The 20,512-nt window shown below is 39.4% G+C and overlaps 1 protein-coding gene across 2 annotated transcripts in view; it reads left to right on the top strand.

The window, feature by feature from the left end:
- Positions 1-20,512, top strand: part of gstcd (glutathione S-transferase, C-terminal domain containing) — a 36,966-nt gene that overhangs the window by 14,919 nt on the left and 1,535 nt on the right. The window contains exons 5-10 of one of the 2 annotated variants that reach the window (XM_008316671.3): positions 7,766-7,881; positions 8,144-8,188; positions 9,005-9,133; positions 14,397-14,530; positions 16,790-16,820; positions 18,826-18,895. In XM_008316671.3, coding sequence (XP_008314893.1) covers positions 7,766-7,881; positions 8,144-8,188; positions 9,005-9,133; positions 14,397-14,530; positions 16,790-16,820; positions 18,826-18,895 — 525 coding nt within the window. The other variant, XM_025058726.1, reaches the window with a different exon arrangement.

Raw genomic sequence — 20,512 nt, 5'->3', positions numbered from 1 at the left:
AGCTACGTCTGCTGCTGTTTTGACAGTCGTTCCAGGGCTGCTGACAGATATGCAGTGAGAAAGGCTTTGTTTCTCCTTCTTTTTGTGTTTGTCTTCATCGACTCTGATTCGTCCTGTCACTGCAGTCTTGTGCAAATACATCGAAAAAAGTGAAAACTGCTGCTGTGAAGAGGAAACCTTTTCCCCCGTTCATGCCTGCAGTAGTTGAAGCTTTAAACATGATAAAAAAAAACTACTTTTTTCTACATTTCATCAGCTCAGAAAAATACAAATGGAGTTGTTTGGCTGCATATAAACACGTTTCTTTTTGCTCCGTAAAATCTGACTAGTATTATCTCGAGGGTCAGATGCAGGTCTCCCTACAGTTGTAAATTAGATTTCTTAATTGCTCAGTACATTTTGAAGATAACAATAACTTGTTTACTGCACGTCATTACCATCTCCCCAGACCAGACTGTTATTAGCAGTGGCAGCAGCTCAAACCAACAGACTACACTGACTGGAGTTTAAAAAAACAAACAAAAAAAAAACAGCAGACTAAGGGAGACAGGTGGTTTTGCAATATTCTTTGTTGTTTTCTAGGTGATACGGAAATGTAAAAAAAAAAAAAAAATCTAATAAAAATCTACCCAGCTTTATTCCTTTAAGTAGACATATCTCATCTGGTCTGATGTGCATTGGATTTTAGTTTTTTGAACCAGCACTAATGCATAAATCTATTCTGGTAAAAACTTTTTTAAAACTTAAAATTCCATAGTTTATATCAGTTAAACCCTTATTTCAGTGACAAATCTTTGTGATTTTTTTCTTTATAGCACAAATAATTAACTCACCTAGAAACACTTACGCTGTTAGTTGTGCACTTCACGTCTTAAATGTAGATTAAACTACTTGAATCAGTAAAAAAACTAAAATAATACCCACTCAGCCTCAATCTACTTCTGTTTGTTTCCAAATCAATCTTTTGACAAAACAGTATTGAGCTCAGAGTATTTGTCCTTTTGTTGATTTTAAGTAATGCCGTTAGTGATTAGTGCATTCTTCTTTTTTTGTTTTCAGCTGTGAGAGTCAGCAATTTAGTCGACAATTTATTGCTTGTTCTAGTGGCATCTGAGGTTGACATCAGTTAATGACTTGGCTGCTGCAGGACGCAGGTTTGAACAGCTTCAGTTCAGTGATAGTAGCAGAGTTTTTTTTTTTTTTTTTACTTGATTGGGTTATCTTTCCAAGAGCTCTCATAGAGCCCTGTCATTTGTTTTAACTCACACACACACACACACACAGCATTGTTCTGACTGAGCAGCAGCCAAGTCAAGAAATATTGTTCCGCAAAGATCTGAAAGACACTAAACCTGATCTTGTCTGAGGTAACACAGAGCCAGGGTCATGTACCTGACTCCAGCAGGATCCAGGTATTTGGACATGATATGAATCAGCGATGGCGCTGGATGAGGCTCAGCCAAAGATCAACTCCACACATTGTTTTATTAAATGTGCCTTGTGCTCAGAACAGCGATTACATCTGAACCCTGTGGCTGCGGCTCGTCTCTACATGCTCTTTGTCCACACGCTGACTTCCACTGCTTTACCATATTACGTTTACGCAGTAAACGACTGAATCAATTTTCTTTTTGATTTATTGCCTCCTTTTTCTGCTTATTTCTTCTCATTAAACTGTAGGACAAAAAAATCATTAAAATGTTTTTTCTTTTTTTCTTTTGGAGAACTATTGGCACACACCACCTCGAATGATGCTGCGTGTATTTATTAGTGGTTTGTCTGGTAAGATTTATTACAGTATAATCAATGGTCACTGAGAGTCAGATTTATAAATAAATCATGTCATTACCCTTGTATAATAGCTCCCTGCTTGATTTTCTGTAATTAAGGCGCACACTGTTTAAGAAAAGTTTAGAAAATGACAACGAATGACATGTGTTGATGCGTCATGGATAAAAAGAAGTGAAATAAACGGGGAAATGAGAAATAATTGCAGTCGGAATGTCTCGACTGTTAGACTAATAAATTAGCTGCAGCTTGGATAATGACGCAACGTAATTATTTTATCGTTCATCATCTCTTTCAGTCATGTCTTGTTTGCTCTTTCTGGGCAGGAGTCAGTTTAAGAAGCATGTACAGAAGTTATCGCTAACTCAAGATTACCATCTGCCTACATGGCTGCCTATGGAGCCATATTTCTTGTTTGTTGACGTTCAACTCTGTCTGGAACAGTTCTCCAGGCTCTTTTCGACGTTAAGGAATTTATTTTCTAGTGTAGATGCAAAAACATGAAAATTGAGCCTGCAGTCAGTCTGTAGGACACCGGACACCTGAGGCAGCACAGCTTGGGCGTTGACATTTTTATGGTAGCATGAAGGTTGTGGATAATTTAAAGTCACGTATTGCCACTGAGCTGTTGAGTTGTCTTAATGATGACCACGTCAGTTGGCATTAGTCATTTCACTCTTGCGCCTCATCGCTCCATCTGTGAAGTGTATTATTTTATTTAGGGCTGTCAAACGATTAAAACATGTAATCTAATCAATCGCAGGCCGGCTGTGGATTAATCATGATTAGCGTACCACTTTCAAATCCTTCGTGAAACACTTGTCAACAATGTTAGAGCGTACCACTTTCAAATCCTTCGTGAAGCACTTGTCCTCAACAATGTTAATTGTTCTACAGGCAATCGTGTCAGATTTACTGAACTCACTTTCTACAGGCAATCGTGTCAGATTTACTTACTGCCCTGAACTCACCGACGCAGCTCTGATGCAAGCTAACGACAGTTGAACATGTATCGATGGTGCGTTAGAGCAACGCCAAGTGGATAGATGGTCAGAATATGTCTTTGTTTACATGTTGCTTCTTCTCTTCTTTTGTAGCAATTTATAAAAAACTGCCCCTGCTGGCCAGCAGCTGAACTGAATCCAAAATAGCATTTCCTGTCTACACATACTATGCCTAAGCTACCTTTTTTTTTTGAAGACTAACGTCCTCTGTCTCTGTTGTTTATTGATAATTGTCAGATTGATCTGTTCCTGTCGAGTCATGGCTGTTGCCTTGCCTTTTCACCCTCAGACAGAAGACATGCTCTATAATCGTATTCAACACTCTACGCTGTAGTACATAGTTAACATATTGTTAGACTGTGTGTGTTGCCTTTTTATGTGCACTTATTCCCCTGGAAGACGGTAGCTGTGAATCTCTCGAGTCTAAACAGAGGCCTTTTGTGTTTACATTGTAATCAGTGAGATGAACCTGCTCGATAAGACTGCAGGTACTCCAGCAGCACCGGGGGAAATGGCAAGAGACGTGGCTTTTTGCCAGCAGCAACCGCTGTGGTAGACACCTTTTAACAGAATAGGACGTGTAGGTGACCGCTTTTCCATTTTGCTCAATGACAAAGGAACCTGGTGTTTACTTCTTACACTAAGCAAACATCGTACAGAATAAAAGAAATAGTTTTCTCTATACCCGGACTCTCAGTTCTGTCACCTTCAGCTCTATTTTTTATGTAATAGCATCCATTCAACCACACAACATGCTGTGGAGGTTCAAAAATATAGGCTTTCAAAAGAAAACATTACAGGCCAATTAGCTTTCAATCCATGGAACAGGTCAGACAGGTTTGCTGAGAGGTAAAATGAAGAAAAAAAACAGCCTTTCAGCTGAGATTGAAGACTGGATGTATGGCTGTCAGCAGGCACAGAAGGAGTGGATGTTTTCTTGTCAGTATAAATACACGAAAGGTGTTCTGTGGAAATTTCACTCCATTCTTGATTTGTTGAGGTGACATGGAATTCAATTAGCCATCCCTCTGTAAATCTACTGTCCCTGTGTGTGGATATTGTTTTTAAATTAAAAGGTTTTTTAACCTTTGGCTCTGAAGTTTTGATTGTTTAATTCAAACCAATAATCATCCTTCACTAAAACTTCAATAAATATTTGACTATTGTCCAAGGTTATGACAACAAATCCCACATATATGCAAACTTCAATAAATATTTGACTATTGTCTAAGGTTATGACAAAAAAAAACACATATATGGTAGGCAGATTATTAGAGCAGAGAAGAGTAGAGTCCATCCTATGCGTGATTTGAATAATATTAAACTTTTACAATTTTTACAAATTTTACAGTTGCAATTTTCATTAAACAAAGGATTCAAAATCAACGCTGTTTTCTGGCACAAATGAAGAAATGTGATGCTTAAAATTTGCCTCACTCTGAAACCCCTCACAATAACTGCATAATTTTACTGAGGCACTGCCCCCTCTTTCCCTCCCATTCTGTTCCTTTAGGGGGCGATAGTGTGTCATGTGCAATGCAAAACCATCAATAAAACCCAAAGAAGTAGATGCCAGGGGCCAGGCTTAGCAGTAGTATCTTAGCCCCACTTAGCCGTCGTGGGAGGTTAATTATTATAAGTGAGAAACCTGGAACTGAAATATTCATTTTTCACTGGATGTATTTTCAACTTTACTTCAGGCGAGGATGCATTTTTAAAATTGCTGGTTTAAGCTTCAAAGTTGAGTGTTTTTGGCACCGACGCTGGAGACGTAGAGCTCCGCGGAGCAGCAGAAGAGGACTGCAGTACATTCATCCAGCCAGCATGAAGTGTTTTCACATTATTGTCTCAGTTGGGTGACTATCAGAATACTACTGCTGATGTAGACATAATCATCTCAGAAATGGGATTGGGAAATACGAGTCAAGTACTGGACTAAACTGTGGACGTATGAAAAGTCACTAAGTTAATGTCACCATTGACTCTCTTCTCTGTCCTTTTTAAAAAAATGTATTACTGTACTCAGTTTGTACAGTACCAGTGCAGTCAAACACAAGCTTGACCTGGCTCAGACGAGGCATCACTTTGTAGGAACCAATAGACGTTCGCATGATTCCAAACAACTTGTTTTTGATCCTTAAACCCCTCAAAATGATCATATATACTGTCAACTTGATCTATCAATTCTCCTGTCTACACTTGGGGTCCACGCAGAAGAAGGTTTGGGAACCACTGGATCAGAGTTGGGAGTAGGATTTGTTTTTTTTTAGTTATGATGGTATAACCTTAGAGTAACAGCCTGGAGGATGCAGTGTTTCTTCAGTTAGACCTCAGAAGTGCAGAGAAACAAGTATGAGTGTGTGAGAGTGGGCGAGAAAGAGAAGGAGAGAGAGACTTTGATGTGTGTGACTAGACAGCACTACGGTCCTATAAAGGAGGATTAAACTGAAGTTTTTTCTCTGGACTTTAAATTGAGAGGCTTCAACTGTTCTATCTATCATTTTGGATCTTCACTCGGTTCTCACGGCGTGCAGTCGAAGACGAGCTTCGTCAAAGAGATCTGAGAGCAGCACGACAGAATGTCACATTCAGGAAGCAGCTTCACATGAAGCAGCATAAATGACTCGCCATGTAAATTACAGTTAATATACGGAGCTGTTAGAAGTTGTTGAATATATTTTCTCATCAGTGTCATATCTCCAGTACGGGCAGATCGTAGGGATATTTGGATCCAATTTCTGATTCGTACTTGATACGAAACATGAGATGTGTATGTTGTAAATGTCAGCATCTAATTATAGAATTACAAAATATGATTAATTTTGTGCCTAATAATTCTGCATCTCCTTGAATTAAACATTGTTATTAATTACACTTCCACTTTGCTAATTACAGATGGAACCATATTTATTTTACACAGTATGAATTGGGTCTAATACGAGTTTTCATGCTTGTGTTTGGGCTCGTGTTCTGTTCTGAGGTTTTTCTGACCTTCAGCCTTAAACGTGATGCTACCACGGAGACCAGATGCCATGAACTTTACAGCTTTTACAGAGAAAAATAACTGAAAACAAAGGCAGAAGTAGCGGGTGTTTGTCTCTGTTATGGCCACCCACGCCGTTCCATGAAGCGTATGGATTTGACCTCACACAGTGAAGTCGCCTTTCTCTGAAAAACTCACGCGTGCAGCTAGAAAAATCAATTTGTACACTTTCTGAACACCAGGAGAAACACTGGCCTTTTGCACTTCGGCTTGGCTTTTTCCCCCCCACTCGGTGGAACTATCCTCAGTCCATTAAATCTCTGCACTCAACACACATTATCCTTGAGTACCCGGTGTCTAAATTAGGGCTCACACTATTACAGGATCCACATAAACAGGCTTCACTTGCAATTTGGGTTTCCAGTTCTGTCTCTTAACAAGGACTCCCAGCTCATAAACCATGAGATGTCGTCTCCACCGCTCCGCTCTCCAGGTTTCTGCTAAAACATGAAAGAGCAGGCGCATTTCTTTCGTTCATCATTAGTTTTACAGCATCGGGAGCCGGAATGGGAATCCATTCAAACTGGGGCTGTCAAACAGTTAGGATTTTTATTCTGATTAATCACATCGTAGCTGCAAATTATTCACGATTAATCAACATTAAATGAGTTAACCCAACAATCTTACTAAAAATTACCAAAAAACTGCATGTTGCTGCGAGTTAACCCAACAATCTTACTAAAAATGACCAAAAATGTGTATGTTGCTGCAACAGAAATACATTGGCTTTTTGGTAGATGTATGTGTTTCACACCTGTTTTGATCAGGGACCAATCAAAATGATAGATCCAGTCTGTACAACTCTCCTTCACCTGTTTCTTCTCCGTCCAGACTTGACTCTTCAAACACATTGGTGTGACATTTATTGACCTGCCCACCAACACAAAAAAGAGACGATATCACTAATGTATTCTTTCATTGATTGGGACCTAAGATGGAGTCAGTCGTCTGGCTGTACTTCGTTAGTAGTTCAGAGTCTGCAGTTGCTGGAACACGTGATCATAAATTGGGGTGAAAGCCAGCAGTTTTCAGCACAAAACACAGACAGTGGCTACATTTAGCACAGAGACAACATTTGATATTCAGCACCTCGTCAAGTGAACTGGAGAAAGACTGTTAACAAAGTGTCGGTTTGCCTGGGAAATTAGATTTCTGTTGTGACTCAGATGTCAGACATTTTTAGACAAACTCAGACAAAGGCGCTCATTTATTTTTAACACCACGTTATTATAAACAATAGGTACTTTGAGAGTTTGGAAAACTTCCTACTTGTGCTGCTTAAATGAAAACGTCTCCCCTTGAGGTTTCTTCTACCGTGTTGTCAAATTCGAAACATTTTTTAAGGGCAATTTATATTCACAGCATCACTTCCTGATTTTTTTCAAATGGTATGTGAGAGACATGAAGTAAATGAAACACAAAACAGTGGAAATCTCACCACCTACATGCTGCGCAAGTAGATGGAATAGGACGATGCAGGAGCTACACGCTGCTCCGACAACAGCACAAGGTCGTAGTGTTTACAGTTGGTTTTGATACTGACAAATAACCTGGATTTCATTGGCTGGTCTTTCCATTAATGTACCAAATATTAGTGTTATGAAATGGAACAGAGTGGGTGGCACCTTACTAAATAAACAAAGGTTTAATTAGTGTAATTATGTATAATTGTTCATCAAGTTTGATGCAATGAATAAAAACTACATTTATGTCGTTTTGTCCTTTAAACAGGTGCATTTTGGGAACATGTTTCTTTTCTATTTAATCTTTGTTTGTTGTGACTTTTTTGTATTCAGGCAAAATGTCTTAAAGTTTAGTAAAGTTTAAAAAAAAGTCTGTTTACCAAAAATAACTGACTGTACAAACATGTTGATTTTTGTCCATTTACTGCCCAGCGACAGTACTTATTTTTGTTTTTGTTTATTTTCAGGTAAAATGTCGAACATCCGAGCCATCAGGAAAAAGCAACAGCTGAATAACTTGGTTGCCATGGTTACAGAGCTAGCCAGACCTGGATATACTGTTGTGGATTTTTGCAGTGGAACGGTAAACACTCTCATCCATCAGTCCATCTAAATGTATTAGTGCTGCTGATTCTTTTAAACAAACTGCTGCGCCATCGGGGAAAACAGTTTTTACTCTTTTTTTTTCCCACTGATAATGCGTTCTATTTTGGCCATGTAATTAACACGGAGAATATAAGCTGTGTCTAAAATACCAGGTTGTTAGAGGGGAAATGCAAATCATCATTCTTTTGTCTGCTGTTTTGCAATTTTCGTTTCTTTAACATGTTTGTGCTTCTTCTCAGGGCCATGTCGGCATTGTTCTGGCTCACACTCTTCCAGAATGCCAGGTAATGTAAGTGGTTCTGGCAAATGGACGGCTTTAAAAACAAAAACAAAAAAACAAAAAAAAACATCAAACCTTTTAACAAATAAAAAACCCAGAAAGAGAGTTCAGAATTCAGAAGAAAAGACTGAAAAACAAAAGAAAACAAAACTCCTCTCTACTGAATGAGTAAACTAAACTGAGTGGAGCGCTATGCTAAACAGAAGACTGGGACACAGGTGAAGCACGTCAGGGGCAGACTGACAAACAAGGTAGAAACAGGAAAATCACAGAAAATAAATCAGGATGAGGAACAGGTGGGGGAAAGTGCAAAAAAGAAAGAGAAAGAAGCAGAAGAAGACGACGACCGAGGCTAAATACATCAGGGAGACAAATCAAGTGGAAAAACGAACAGTACATTCACGACTCCTTAAGAGTGGTTTATGTAGATGTGATTATTAAGGGGGAAAAGTGAGGCTTTTCAGACAAAAGGCTACTTCTTTTAATCTTCTCAATTTTACAGCAGCCGATGCTTATCATGCATGAGAAGTGTGTGTGTATATATATATATATTTACTAGCCCTGGATCCAAGATGGCGGCGCGCACAGACACAGCGGCTCAAGGCTCTGCACCTTCATTTTTGTTGTATCCCTGTGTAACAATGACAATAAAGGCTACTCTATTCTATTCTATATATATATATATATATATATAAGTATAATATATGTATATATGTATATATATACATACGTACATATTTTTACTTTATATATTTCTTTTTCTTAACCTGTTGCTATCACAGCCATAATTATCGCCTCATCTCTGTGTCTCTCATTCAAGGTCATCCTCATAGAGAACAAGGAAGAGTCCTTGGTCAGGGCCCAGCGCCGCAGTGCTCAATTAGGACTCAACAATATCGGCTTCATTCAGGCTAATCTGGATTACTTCACTGGACCGTTTCAGATTGGGGTGAGCATCAAATTGAATTTAATTTGGTAAGATTTTGCTTTGATAAAATGGACAGTACTTTTTGCAGCCACAGTAGCTCAGGGACGACTGGTTCTTTCTTTATGAGTTATCTTAAAGCCCGGTCCAATAAGTTTAGCCCGGTACTAATTTAAATCAGGCCTGGTTCGTAAATACAGCTGCTTACCATCTGCCTGCTCACAGATAATTCATGTGATGTGTCTGCACACAGCATATGGTAAAAACATTTTTGAGTCGCTGCAGAAAATCTGAAATCTGTTGTCCAACTGTAACCATGCAGCGCAAATAATATTTTATGACATCGTATATCTCAATATGAATATTTTTTTCACCTAATGCATTGTCTATCAGTCGCCTTACGTTGGTGCTTGAAGAATTGTGGGGATTTTTTTTTTTAACTGCTTGCTTCATGAACTTTAGGTTTGAAAATTGGCTTGAGGTTTTGAACAGTTTTGACTGTGTTATCTATGCAGAAAGTTGTTTTTTCTATCTTAGTCTTTTAATATATATGTGTATATATATAAGTTGTTTTAGTTACATTGTCTAATGTTACAGCTGATGTGGTTTTTAATACAGACAGATATTTTTTCCTTCTTTTTCTCACAGCCCACAGAGCTGATCAAATACACAAATGAGAATATCCAAATTAAACTGGTTTGGTCAAATGGTATCGACTGTTGAGACAACCCTAATTTCAGAGAAAGAGAACTAAAGGGAGGAGTGAAGTCTTTAAATAAATAACTCAAAGTTAAAAGTTGTATTATACTCAGCTCATCCATCATGAATAGTTCTTTCAGTGTTGCTGCTCTTGTTATCACAGATCAAGATCTGTTCACGCCGACATTATTCTAAGCCACAGCTGTCTGAGTTATAGCCTTAATGAACGCAATTATTCGGCTTCATGTCTGGGTTTGTTCTTGTTATCTGTTGGTCTTCGGCTCAAATATACTTTTGCTTTGCTCTCCGGAGATCTTACATAAATGACTTATCAGCTCTCAGTGTTGAAGTGTGCTCATCACAAAGAATTTCTAATTAAATCCGTCTGGTCATCAGCCACTGTCACGTTGGTGTTTAATTCTGTCACATTACTTTTGTTCGTCTCATCACATCGCTGGATTGTTTTGGTACGAACACCTCTGCCAAGGCCGCAGAGGCGCCTGTTTGTGTCTGATGAGTTTGAACCTGCAGCTCAGTGAACGTGTTTTATTGTGCACGGCCACCTGCGACAACGGAATGAATATTACACCGGCTTTCAGACCATGAATCAAGGCCTCGGCTTAATGGAGTTAAAACCAACTGAAGAGTCGGCGCTGAGTAACACTCTCCCACCGTGGGGTGATAGCCCCTGCTGGTCTAATTTAGGACCTCCATTCCCATTGCCCTTGACTTCTCATACAGATAATGACTATCAATTTGGAGCCAATAAGTCACTAAGCGTTGTTGTTTATCTGCAGACCCCGTCCAGCAAAAACAAGTCATCTGAGTAAATTAAAATCCCACTCAACCTCTGACTAGGCTGAGAACAGTTTTCATTTTGTTCCTCTGCGTCTACTGCTGTAATCGTTCCCAATCTTTTCCAACAAAGATGGCGGCGAGGTCTGCCCTACATGTCCCCTAACCCGGCGATAGAAAACCCAGCTGTTCTGGTAACCTTATTTGAATTCTGGAAAGGAAACACAGAAATACTTGTGTGTATACTCGTGTAATTAGTAATCGCCGTTGTCCCGGCGTCTTTTCTCCACTGAGACCTGTTCCACTTGGCAAAGAACAAACACCAAGATTCTTCTTCTTCTTCTTCTTTTTGTAGCTAAGTACCTTCTTCTTTTGTAGCTAAGTATCTGCAAACAGAGTGCACACGTTCAGAACAGGTGTGAGCTGTTTGTTGTTCTGGTCGTGGCTACAGATCCGTGGGCCAGTCTATATGAATGAAGCATCTTTATAATGGAAGGAACCAAACGTTCCAGCTGTTCTAATCTAGTTGTGACAGGATTTGAGGTTGAGGTGGAAGTAATCTTCTTTGTTTGATGTTGGGAACATTTGCTGCAAATCTTTGTTTGATGTTGGGAACATTTGCTTTTTTGTTTTGTGTTTTGTATTCAATACATAAAATTATAGAATATACTTTACATGGAACCTTGTTCAGTTGAAAGTTATTTTTGTCGTAGTGGTTTCACGGTTGGTCTTTTTTACGTGTTGAGAGAAAATGTCTTCATAGGTTTATACAGTGAATTGACTTAATGAATTCCCATAGAGTGTGGTTTCAATACTGTATTTACAAAATATTCTGCTTCAATTTCAATATATATGAGACACTTTTCTTCCCAGTATAAAGCAGCCCATGTTGTTATGAATAGACAAACCACTGCACGAACACGTTTTGTCTCCAGTAAACGGATAAAAACAAATTTCTTTAACAGGGATAATTCTCTAATAATTCTCACAAAGATAGATTTCAGCGTTTGAAATAAAGTGGTTTTGTTTGTATGTTTTTTTTTTTTTTTTTTTTTTTGTTCTTGCAAATTGTTGCGTTGACTCATGTCGCCACGTAGTTAAAGCCTCCGTTGGTGGCCGCAGGCAGAGGGACACTTTCAATGACACAAATGAAAAATCGCCAAACTGATTTTATTTTGAGCGCTTCAGGTACCAGTGTTTTTATTTGTCGCCACGTAGTTAAAGCCTCCGTTGGTGGCCGCAGGCAGAGGGACACTTTCAATGACACAAATGAAAAATCGCCAAACTGTGAGGTGGAAGTAATCTTCAGGTACCAGTGTTTTTATTCAGGGTTTTATTCTGGGATTTTTTTTTTGTTATTCTCTGATGTTTTCTGCAGCAGATCCTGCTTCTTGCCTCGTTTAAGTTTGGTAATTTTGTTCCTTTCCAATGTTCTTTCATTTATGGTTATATAAAAAAAAATCAATTATTTTAAAGGGTTGCCTTTCAGTTTGTTTTCCTTTTAATTTGATGTCAGCTCTGATTTAAAAGATGTTCGTTTTTGTTCGTTTTTGAGGCATGAAAAACTTGACTCTTGACAAGGATGTAATATTAAAAGAAAAGGATGTGATATTAAAACGCTTGTCTGAGCTGTTGACAAGCCTGAGAGAGGTGACTTTTTTTTAACGTCTCTTGCCCAACGACAGTTCAAGGCCACATATGTTATCGCATGACAACCATGTCACTAACATATTTTTAATATTCCAAATATTTCATATAAAAATCAGCCTGATGGGTGAAACTTTTAAAGTACAATTTCAGATGAGTTTGAAGCTACTGTATCTTCACTGAATCGGTTCAGGTTTTATAGGGACGTGAACATGCTTTGCTAATAAAGGTCCACACTGTAAAGCTAGTCAGGGAATTGGAAGCGCATAATTAATTGTTACAGCATATACCACTGTGGTTTCCTTTTGTTGCCGTAGTTAAGTGGTTTTGTCCGCGTGTTAAATCAAGACCAAAGGTGCTACAGTGTAATTAAACGTTGCCATAGTATGACTAATGTACAGCATTAAAATGCTGGCTGAGAGTGGCGGTATAACTGCTTCAATTATTTTTCCCTCAGATGTGAGGGAAGGAACATTTGAAAGCAGTTCCACTGCTGAATCACTGGCCTGAAATATGCCGTAGTAAACACTTAGGGCTTCTCCCCTGGTGTCATAAATAAATGAAGGAGTGAGAATTAGGTGTCATAAGCCTCATTCACCGCCTTCAGCCCACAACACTGCCTATTTGCTCTGGATTGCTGGAATGGAAAGAGAGAGAAAAAAAACATGGAGATGTTTGTGTTTCACCCTCTGGATTGCTGGAATGGAAAGAGAGAAAAAAACAGGGAGATGTTTGTGTTTCACTAGTGTTTTCATTTGTGTCTAATCCAAATGATGGAATTATTAATATGGATAAATTATCAGGAGAAATTTGTAAAACTTCAACTCGGAATTTATCCTCGTGGAAGAGTTGGTGGATATTTTGAAGTTCTACAAACACATGCTGGTAAAGATGGTGTTTTGTCTTGAGACGCTTCAGTGAAATGAAAACGGTTTCCCACAGTGTGTGCAAATAACAATGTGTGTAATGAAGCTGTAGTAGTGGAGAAGGCAGTGAAGGTACTTCCTGCAAACTGAATTTAAATGAGTTTAAATCAGAGAACTTCTGTCCCCTGCAGTCAACCCTGTGACTCTGGGTCTGTTTGGCCGCGTTCACGGCGTCTTTGTCTTCCGCTAATCTTTGCAGCTGCAGCCAGCCTTGGCTTAGTCTTGTCCTGACGTCTCTGAACTTCTGCTCTGTGGCACTGCTGTCAAGGCAACATGCAAGAGATTCAGACTCACAGACGCCAACATGACAACTCTTTGGATGAGAAGAGTGGAACGGCTTCTTCACCAACACACTCCTCTGGAATAGTTACAGTATTATCACTGCTGATCGGAACATACACTTTTTCATTCACACAGATCTATTATTATCACAAAAAATGTATCTGAATTGTATTTTTGAAAACACCAAAAAAAAAAAAAATCCTTCTAATATGTTTTAGGCATGTTGCATCTTTTAGCTTAACGTGGAAATGTATGCACTTATATATATTATTAGGCATGTTGCATCTTTTAGCTTAACGCGGAAATGTATGCACTTATATATATTAATTTATAATCAATAATAATAATAATTAAAAATTTAATTGTCAGCTAGAAATATCAATTGAATGCTAATTTACATTAATATATTTGTATATTGTATCACATGTTCAGTAACAGTAGCACTGTGAATGACAATAATATTTGTATCACGATAAACAAACTGCAGAAACAGTGAGTTTAATGTATACTTAAAACATCAAACTCAAAATAAGCCTTTCTGTAGATGTACTTTAAGATGAGAGATGGTTGGAAGAAAAAAAACAAAATTCTTATGACTATGTTTTTCTGTTGGTCCATAATTTAAGAGCTGCCTTTTAGCAAAGCGTTGGTAGCCGTTCATCACCGCAGTTTACAAACTCAACAGGACTCGCTGCCTCCAGACGTAAAGCACTAATGCATTTGTCTGCCCTAACTGCAAGTCTGCACCTTTGAGGGTGTAAATAATTCCAAGAGCAGCAGCCATTATAATGTAGTCAATATGATGAAGAGCGCGCCCTGGGACTCTCTGAGCTCCGGCCCCTTTCTGTCAGACAGACGTACGACCCAGTTTTATTGTCCACTGTTTATATTTTTATGATTTTTTTTCTGTCTGATTTACTTCACTTACTTCACTGCAGGTGGCGCTGCATGCGTGTGGCATTGCAACGGACATGGTGATGGAGCATTGCATCGACGCCGGCGCTGCTTTTGTCATCAGTCCTTGTTGCTATGGCTTTATCCAGAACGCAGTCAAGTTCACCTTCCCCAAGAGGTTTGTACCTGCGAGAGTGGCACCTCATTACCGTGTCACGTCTCTGGAGTCCTGCCAGTTAAAAACACTTTCTGACTTTCTTCGTCTTTTTTATTCCAATATTGTTTTCTGGGAATTTAAATGTATTTTTCCAGCTCATTCACGTTTTCTTTTTACCACACATTCACGCTCCGTCTCTTCCCACCATCACTGCTCGTTTATCTGCGCTCTCCTGTCGTCTCGTGATGATTTGGCGTCACATCTCATCCACATCAGAGCTGTCCAGGACCAGCTGCTGTAAATTCCAGCCTTTTTTTTTTGTTTTTATCAACTCAGAGAATAATGATGCAGAGGCTGCAGAAGTGACAGAAAACGATCCAGTTAAATGTAATGATGCCATTAGAATAACATTATGGAGAGTGACAGAAAACCAGTCACTTTCTTACTCCAGATAGGCAAACATATGGGCACGTACGTACAGACACAGGCACCACAGACAGAAATGATGACATTAAATAGTGGTTGACCCCGTCGCCATGGCAGCGCTGTGTTGATTTGCTGTGCCGCAAAGGTAGCGGGGCTAAACAGTATGTCACTAAAACAACTTTGGAATCCTGGGTAGTGTACGACGAAGCTGTTGTTGCAGGGTTGTTGTAGCAACACAGCTGCACTGAGATCAGTGGGAGGTGAAGTTGTTGGGTTTGGACGTTAAGACGCAAAGTTATACATTCAAACCCAAACACAGTCATTACAGTGGAGGATTCATTCATTCGTTCATGTTTTTTTTATTTTTTTTATTGACACTTTCATTCATTCGTTCATGTTTTTTTTTTTATTATTGACACGCGTGAAACCAAATGCATTTTCCTAAGAATAAATAGGTTAAAAATGCTAAAGCTTTTTCTTAAAAATATTATCTTTAATATTCTATCTAATTAAAGATTCCTAGTAACCTACATTTTAAATACTTAAATGCACGGGGTCCTTGACTTGTGTCCGTTTGAGTTCCGTTTCTACAGAGTGACGTAATATACTGTAGATAAGTAATAAAAGTGAAAATGAATTTTATTACCCATCTCCAAAGTGAGCAGGGGCAGCGTGGGCGCCCGGGGAGCAGTGTGTGGGGACGGTGCACCTCCGTGGTATCTTGGTAGCTTCTGGATTCTAACCTGAAACCTTTCAAGTTCGCTTTCTTAACCACCGAGCCACCACTGCTCCCTGTGTTACTCACATACACTAACACGGTGGTAACACCATGATCAGAAGAAGAAGAATCTTACACCTGGGAGCCATAATAAAGAGCAGAACAAATAGAAATCGATACAAATAAAAGAAAGTGAATGTAGCTCAATCAAATGTATGGCGTACAAACGGAAAATGTAAATCTATGAAGAAATAACTCAGATGAATCAACCACAGATTGGTAAAGGTCTCAGGTTGAGATGTAAAAAATGTAAATCTATGAAGAAATAACTCTTTTTAAATAACTTTTTTTCAATCCCTTGAGGATGACAGTGTGATTTTTTTTTTTTTTTGCAGACATTCTCAGATGTAAATTCATTTGTACAAGTCTCAAAGTATTTCTGCTGCCTGCGGCTTTCCTGACCCTAAAAGTATGCTTTCAGAAAGACCCTCCGTGTTGACAGGTGTACTAATATTTATGTGTTTTCACTTGTCCTGTCTTTTTGAGTTAATTTGACACTTCATCTCCCCTGGCTCTCCAAAAACCTAAAGAAAAAGCCCAAAAAAAAGGTATTTGCCACCGTAATGGACAACAACAAAACGTGTTTTTGCAGGGCAGCGTGTCCGAGGGGCCCACGCACCTGACCGTGTCAATCTTCATCTCGCTACTTTTAGTGTTTTCCCCTCAGGTCATGTTCCAGGTACTCATGTGGATATTCTGCAGGTGTAGACATTCCAGGCAGTTCACAGCTTTTTACGAGTTCTAAAATGGACATTTCATGAACGCTCCAACAGTTCAGGTTGAACTTAAGACCCCTCCATGTGACTGGACCTCCCCCTGACCCTCTGCGTGTTGGTTTTTAATTAGCTTGACTCCTTATCAGTTAGTTTTTTACTAGCTGTTTCACCGGAACAGATTTGGTTCCTGTGTGAAAGCAAATCTGTGTTTTAATAAAAGATTCACAAACAGCTTAAATTGGTGAAGGATTCATGTCTAATTGATGAATCTCACTGAAGCCTAATGACAGCCACACCAATTAATCTCATGATTTAATCACATTTGTTTCACATTAAAATTTTCTTTTCTTCTTCTTGCAGCGAAGGCTTCCGAGAGGCTCTGACTTCCAAGGTAAGCCTTTAAATGTGATTCAATCCCTTTCTTGTATGTATTATTCATATGCACCGAGGCAAAATATCATGCATAGAATATTAAGTTACAGCAACTGGGCTGATGAAGGGAGTGGGTCTGGGGCTCATTGACTCTGTTTGACACATGATTAGGAATATATTTATTCATAGGTTCTCATAGTATTTAAAATAAAAATACAGAGAAACAGTAAAATCTGCAAATGTTTAGGTTAGTGCATCTGATCATTGGTTCATTTATTACTGACACAGTCCCAGGTTAACAGGTTGTGGTCTTTATTATTTGATTTCATAATGATGTACAAGATGATTTTCAAATGCAGAGAGATCAGGAGTGTGGTGTGGTCAGTGAAGCTCCTGTGTTGTTGTTGTTGTTGTTGTTGTCGTCGTCGTTGTTGTCTGTGATCTGTAGACGGTTTTCAGCCTGGAATTGTTCAGCCAAAAAAAAAGCAGTGGGGTTCTCCAGAGAGTTTTTGTCTTAGCATATAACTCGATTTTCACCATAACTGTGTCGCTCACCTACGCTAACACAACATCATAATGTAGGACAGAAAAAACATCCGAAAAGCCTGGGAGACGTGATAAAGGGCAACATTTTCTCCCAAAAACAAAATGTGAATGTTACAGCTGTCTGGATTCTTTTTAATCTTTTTTTAATTTTACAGACGATTCCCCTCTGTTGCCAACAAAGATCTTGCCTCTTGTTAAGGTTCTTTTCATAACCAGTCCTTTCAAAATTGGATAAAAAGACTGTTGGTTAGTTTACCAGAACATTTTAATATCAGGGCAGCCCATGTATGAGCTCTTTATTTCTTTATTTCTCTAAAAGGCTTCTTCTTTCTTCTTTTTTTTTTCCCTTTTAAACAAGTGAGCGTGTGATTTCCCAAACTTCATGTTGTCTTTTTTACTGCATTCCTGGGAAGATAGAACGCAGTCAGTACTTCACGCCAATCGCATCTTGGTTGATTATTGAGTTAAATGACGGCGCAAAGGCCTCTGCTTGACAGGTTAATATTTTCACTGGTGCACCAACGTGCAACGAACCAGTGAAAGGTGAAAATGCCTGAGGTCGAAGCACAGTTGTCAACACCCGGCAAACAACCCGACAAGATTCAGACTGATGCTCCGCCAACGCAGAAACAAATTGAAACACACACAGACAACCGCTCCGCAGCAACGCAGCTACATCGAGTCTTTATGAAACCCATTCGTCTCTTATTGGATTGGGGGTTTGTTCAACCGGGTTGCATCATTAAAGCATGCGAGGAAAAATGTCTAAATGTGACAATATTTTTTTTAATAAATGTGTCACATGAATAAACATCAGTGTCATCGGGGGATATGATGCAATTGTTGTTTTGGGTCTTGTTTTTTTTTTTTTTATTCCAACTTTGGCTTTCCGTGATTGGTTCACAATGTAATTATGATCAATCGGTTGCAGAATGTAAATGTCAGTGTATTTTCAATTCCGTTGTAAATCTTTTTGACATGCAGCCATTTTTGCCCAAAAATATGACACGGGGAATCATCTCTCCGTCTGTTTCTGTTAGTGTTAATCTCTCGCCAGGCAGAAGAAACAATAAGTAATTTGAAATTAATGACATATTCCCATCACTGTCTGGAGGGGAAACGTTTCCCGGCCTGTTACAAGGGGAAGGTTAACACCCTTCAACCTCTTATCTCTCAGCACAGACAAAGCACTGTGTTTTGTGAGGGCCCATCCCACGATGATGTATGGGAGCTGTCAGTGCGCTGGGAGGGAATCTGTGCAAAAGTTGCCGTAGCTGCTGGCCATAGCAACACAAGGAGTTGACGTGACACAACATGGGACCACCTCTGACGCCCCCTGTCTCCTGGGCTGTAGAGGAAAAATAGCTTTTTCTATACTGTCGTCACATTTAAGCAGATTTCCACACAAAGTTTGATGTTTTTTTTAAAAAAAAACTTTATTCAACAGTTTCTCCACTCACTGTCTCACTTCTTTCCAGGAGCACATGATCCTCTGCCGCTTTGCAGACCAAACCGCCGTCCAGCTGCCTCCCGATCGCCGTCTCATAGGTACGGTCTCCCACCTTTGGCCCTGACCGAAAAAAACTTTGATTTATAAATCACTCTGAATTGTTGTTATCGAAAATAATCCTTTGAAAATCTAATATGTTTTTTAGTGTTTTCATCTTCAGGGCATTTAAAAGATGCTGCGGACTCATTTATTTTGAACACAACTGTCTTCGGATCCTGCGGAAGTGATAATGATTGTTATACTAAAATATTCATTTCGCCCTGGTAATTATCTGGCGCTGGTTTTTAAAATGGTTATTTCAAGAAGAAATTGATTTTGGGAAAAAAAAACCCACATCCAACTCTCCCACATGGACCTGCTTATTATGCAGCAGGGCCGACTTGGATCTGGCTCAGATAGATGTGTGTAAAGTGACCCTCATCTGAAAATCTGAAATTTTGCAGTGTATAAACTGGAAGTCTCTGAAAATGGTTTATGTTTTGGCCGACTCTGTGTTTGTAACCACTGTTGCCTGACATGTGGCCGGAGCTGCGACCAGCGCTCGTCCACGTGCCGTCGTTTCACACCATATGTGGAATGACGGCATAAAATCAAAGTGTCATATGTGCTGAATATGGGCAGGAGGGTTGCCAGAAATATTTGTGCAGCCTGCGATCGTGTGTGTGTGTGTGTGTGTGTGTGTGTGTGTGTGTGTGTGGCAGCATCAGAGGGAAATGAATTTCACTTGAGCCTTGAAGGCAAACCTAAAAAAGGCAGAAGGAACACAACCATACAGAGGATGTCATGTGTAACGTGTCAGTTTGAGTCGAGTTGGAGGTTCAGTATATTCATAATGTATTATTATCCGTGTTACTTTGTTCATCAGGGTGAATTATAATGAATATAACTTTGTCAGTGATTGGGAGTCAGAGTATTCTGACCTGTTTTTCTACACGTCAAAAACGACAGATTTTGGGAACACAGGGCAGGTCAGTCAAAAACGACAGATTTTGGGAACACATGGGCAGATCAATGTGTTCTACACATGCGTTGACATCATCCATCCACCTGTTGTTGCACTAACACACGGTCCATACAGGTGTTGTCACGTACGCTCACAGCTGCAAAGAGTTTTCATTTCACCAAAGCGTCTCAAGCTTTAAATACCGTCTCTACGTCCGGTCAAACATACGGCCTGATTTTGGCCCCCGGGCCGTATGTTTGACACCCCTGGTCTACGGCTAACAAGATGATTGACACGGTTGTCACATGGATTGATGAGGGTCTGTAGACTGATTGTTATTGTTGAGGACAACGACTTTGAAAGCAACTCTGGACACGTTGTCCTACAAGCCACCATCGAGATACGCGATGACTAAAATTCACCAACTCTCTGAAGCTCAACTCCTGAGTAAAATGTCATTTTCCTGACATCAGGCATCCAGCAACATTCACTGGAGAAATTTAGTTTATTTCCCAAATTAATAAGGAATACTGCCTTATCCGAATTAATCATAATTAATTGAGATTTATCCGCAGCTACCCGGTGATTAATCAGATTAAAAAAAATCCTTGCGGTTTGACAGGCGAGTGTCGCCTGTGACCAAAACCCCGAAAGCTATTCAAGGAGTGTGAAAAATGTTAATGCTGGGATTTTGTGCAGTTTGACAGAACAG

The sequence above is a fragment of the Cynoglossus semilaevis genome, chromosome 9 (assembly GCF_000523025.1).
Source record: "Cynoglossus semilaevis isolate Cse_v1.0 chromosome 9, Cse_v1.0, whole genome shotgun sequence".
Taxonomy (NCBI): Eukaryota; Metazoa; Chordata; class Actinopteri; order Pleuronectiformes; family Cynoglossidae; genus Cynoglossus; species Cynoglossus semilaevis.
The sequence above is the reverse complement of the archived record's forward strand: the minus strand, read 5'-3'. Positions and strand labels throughout refer to the sequence as shown.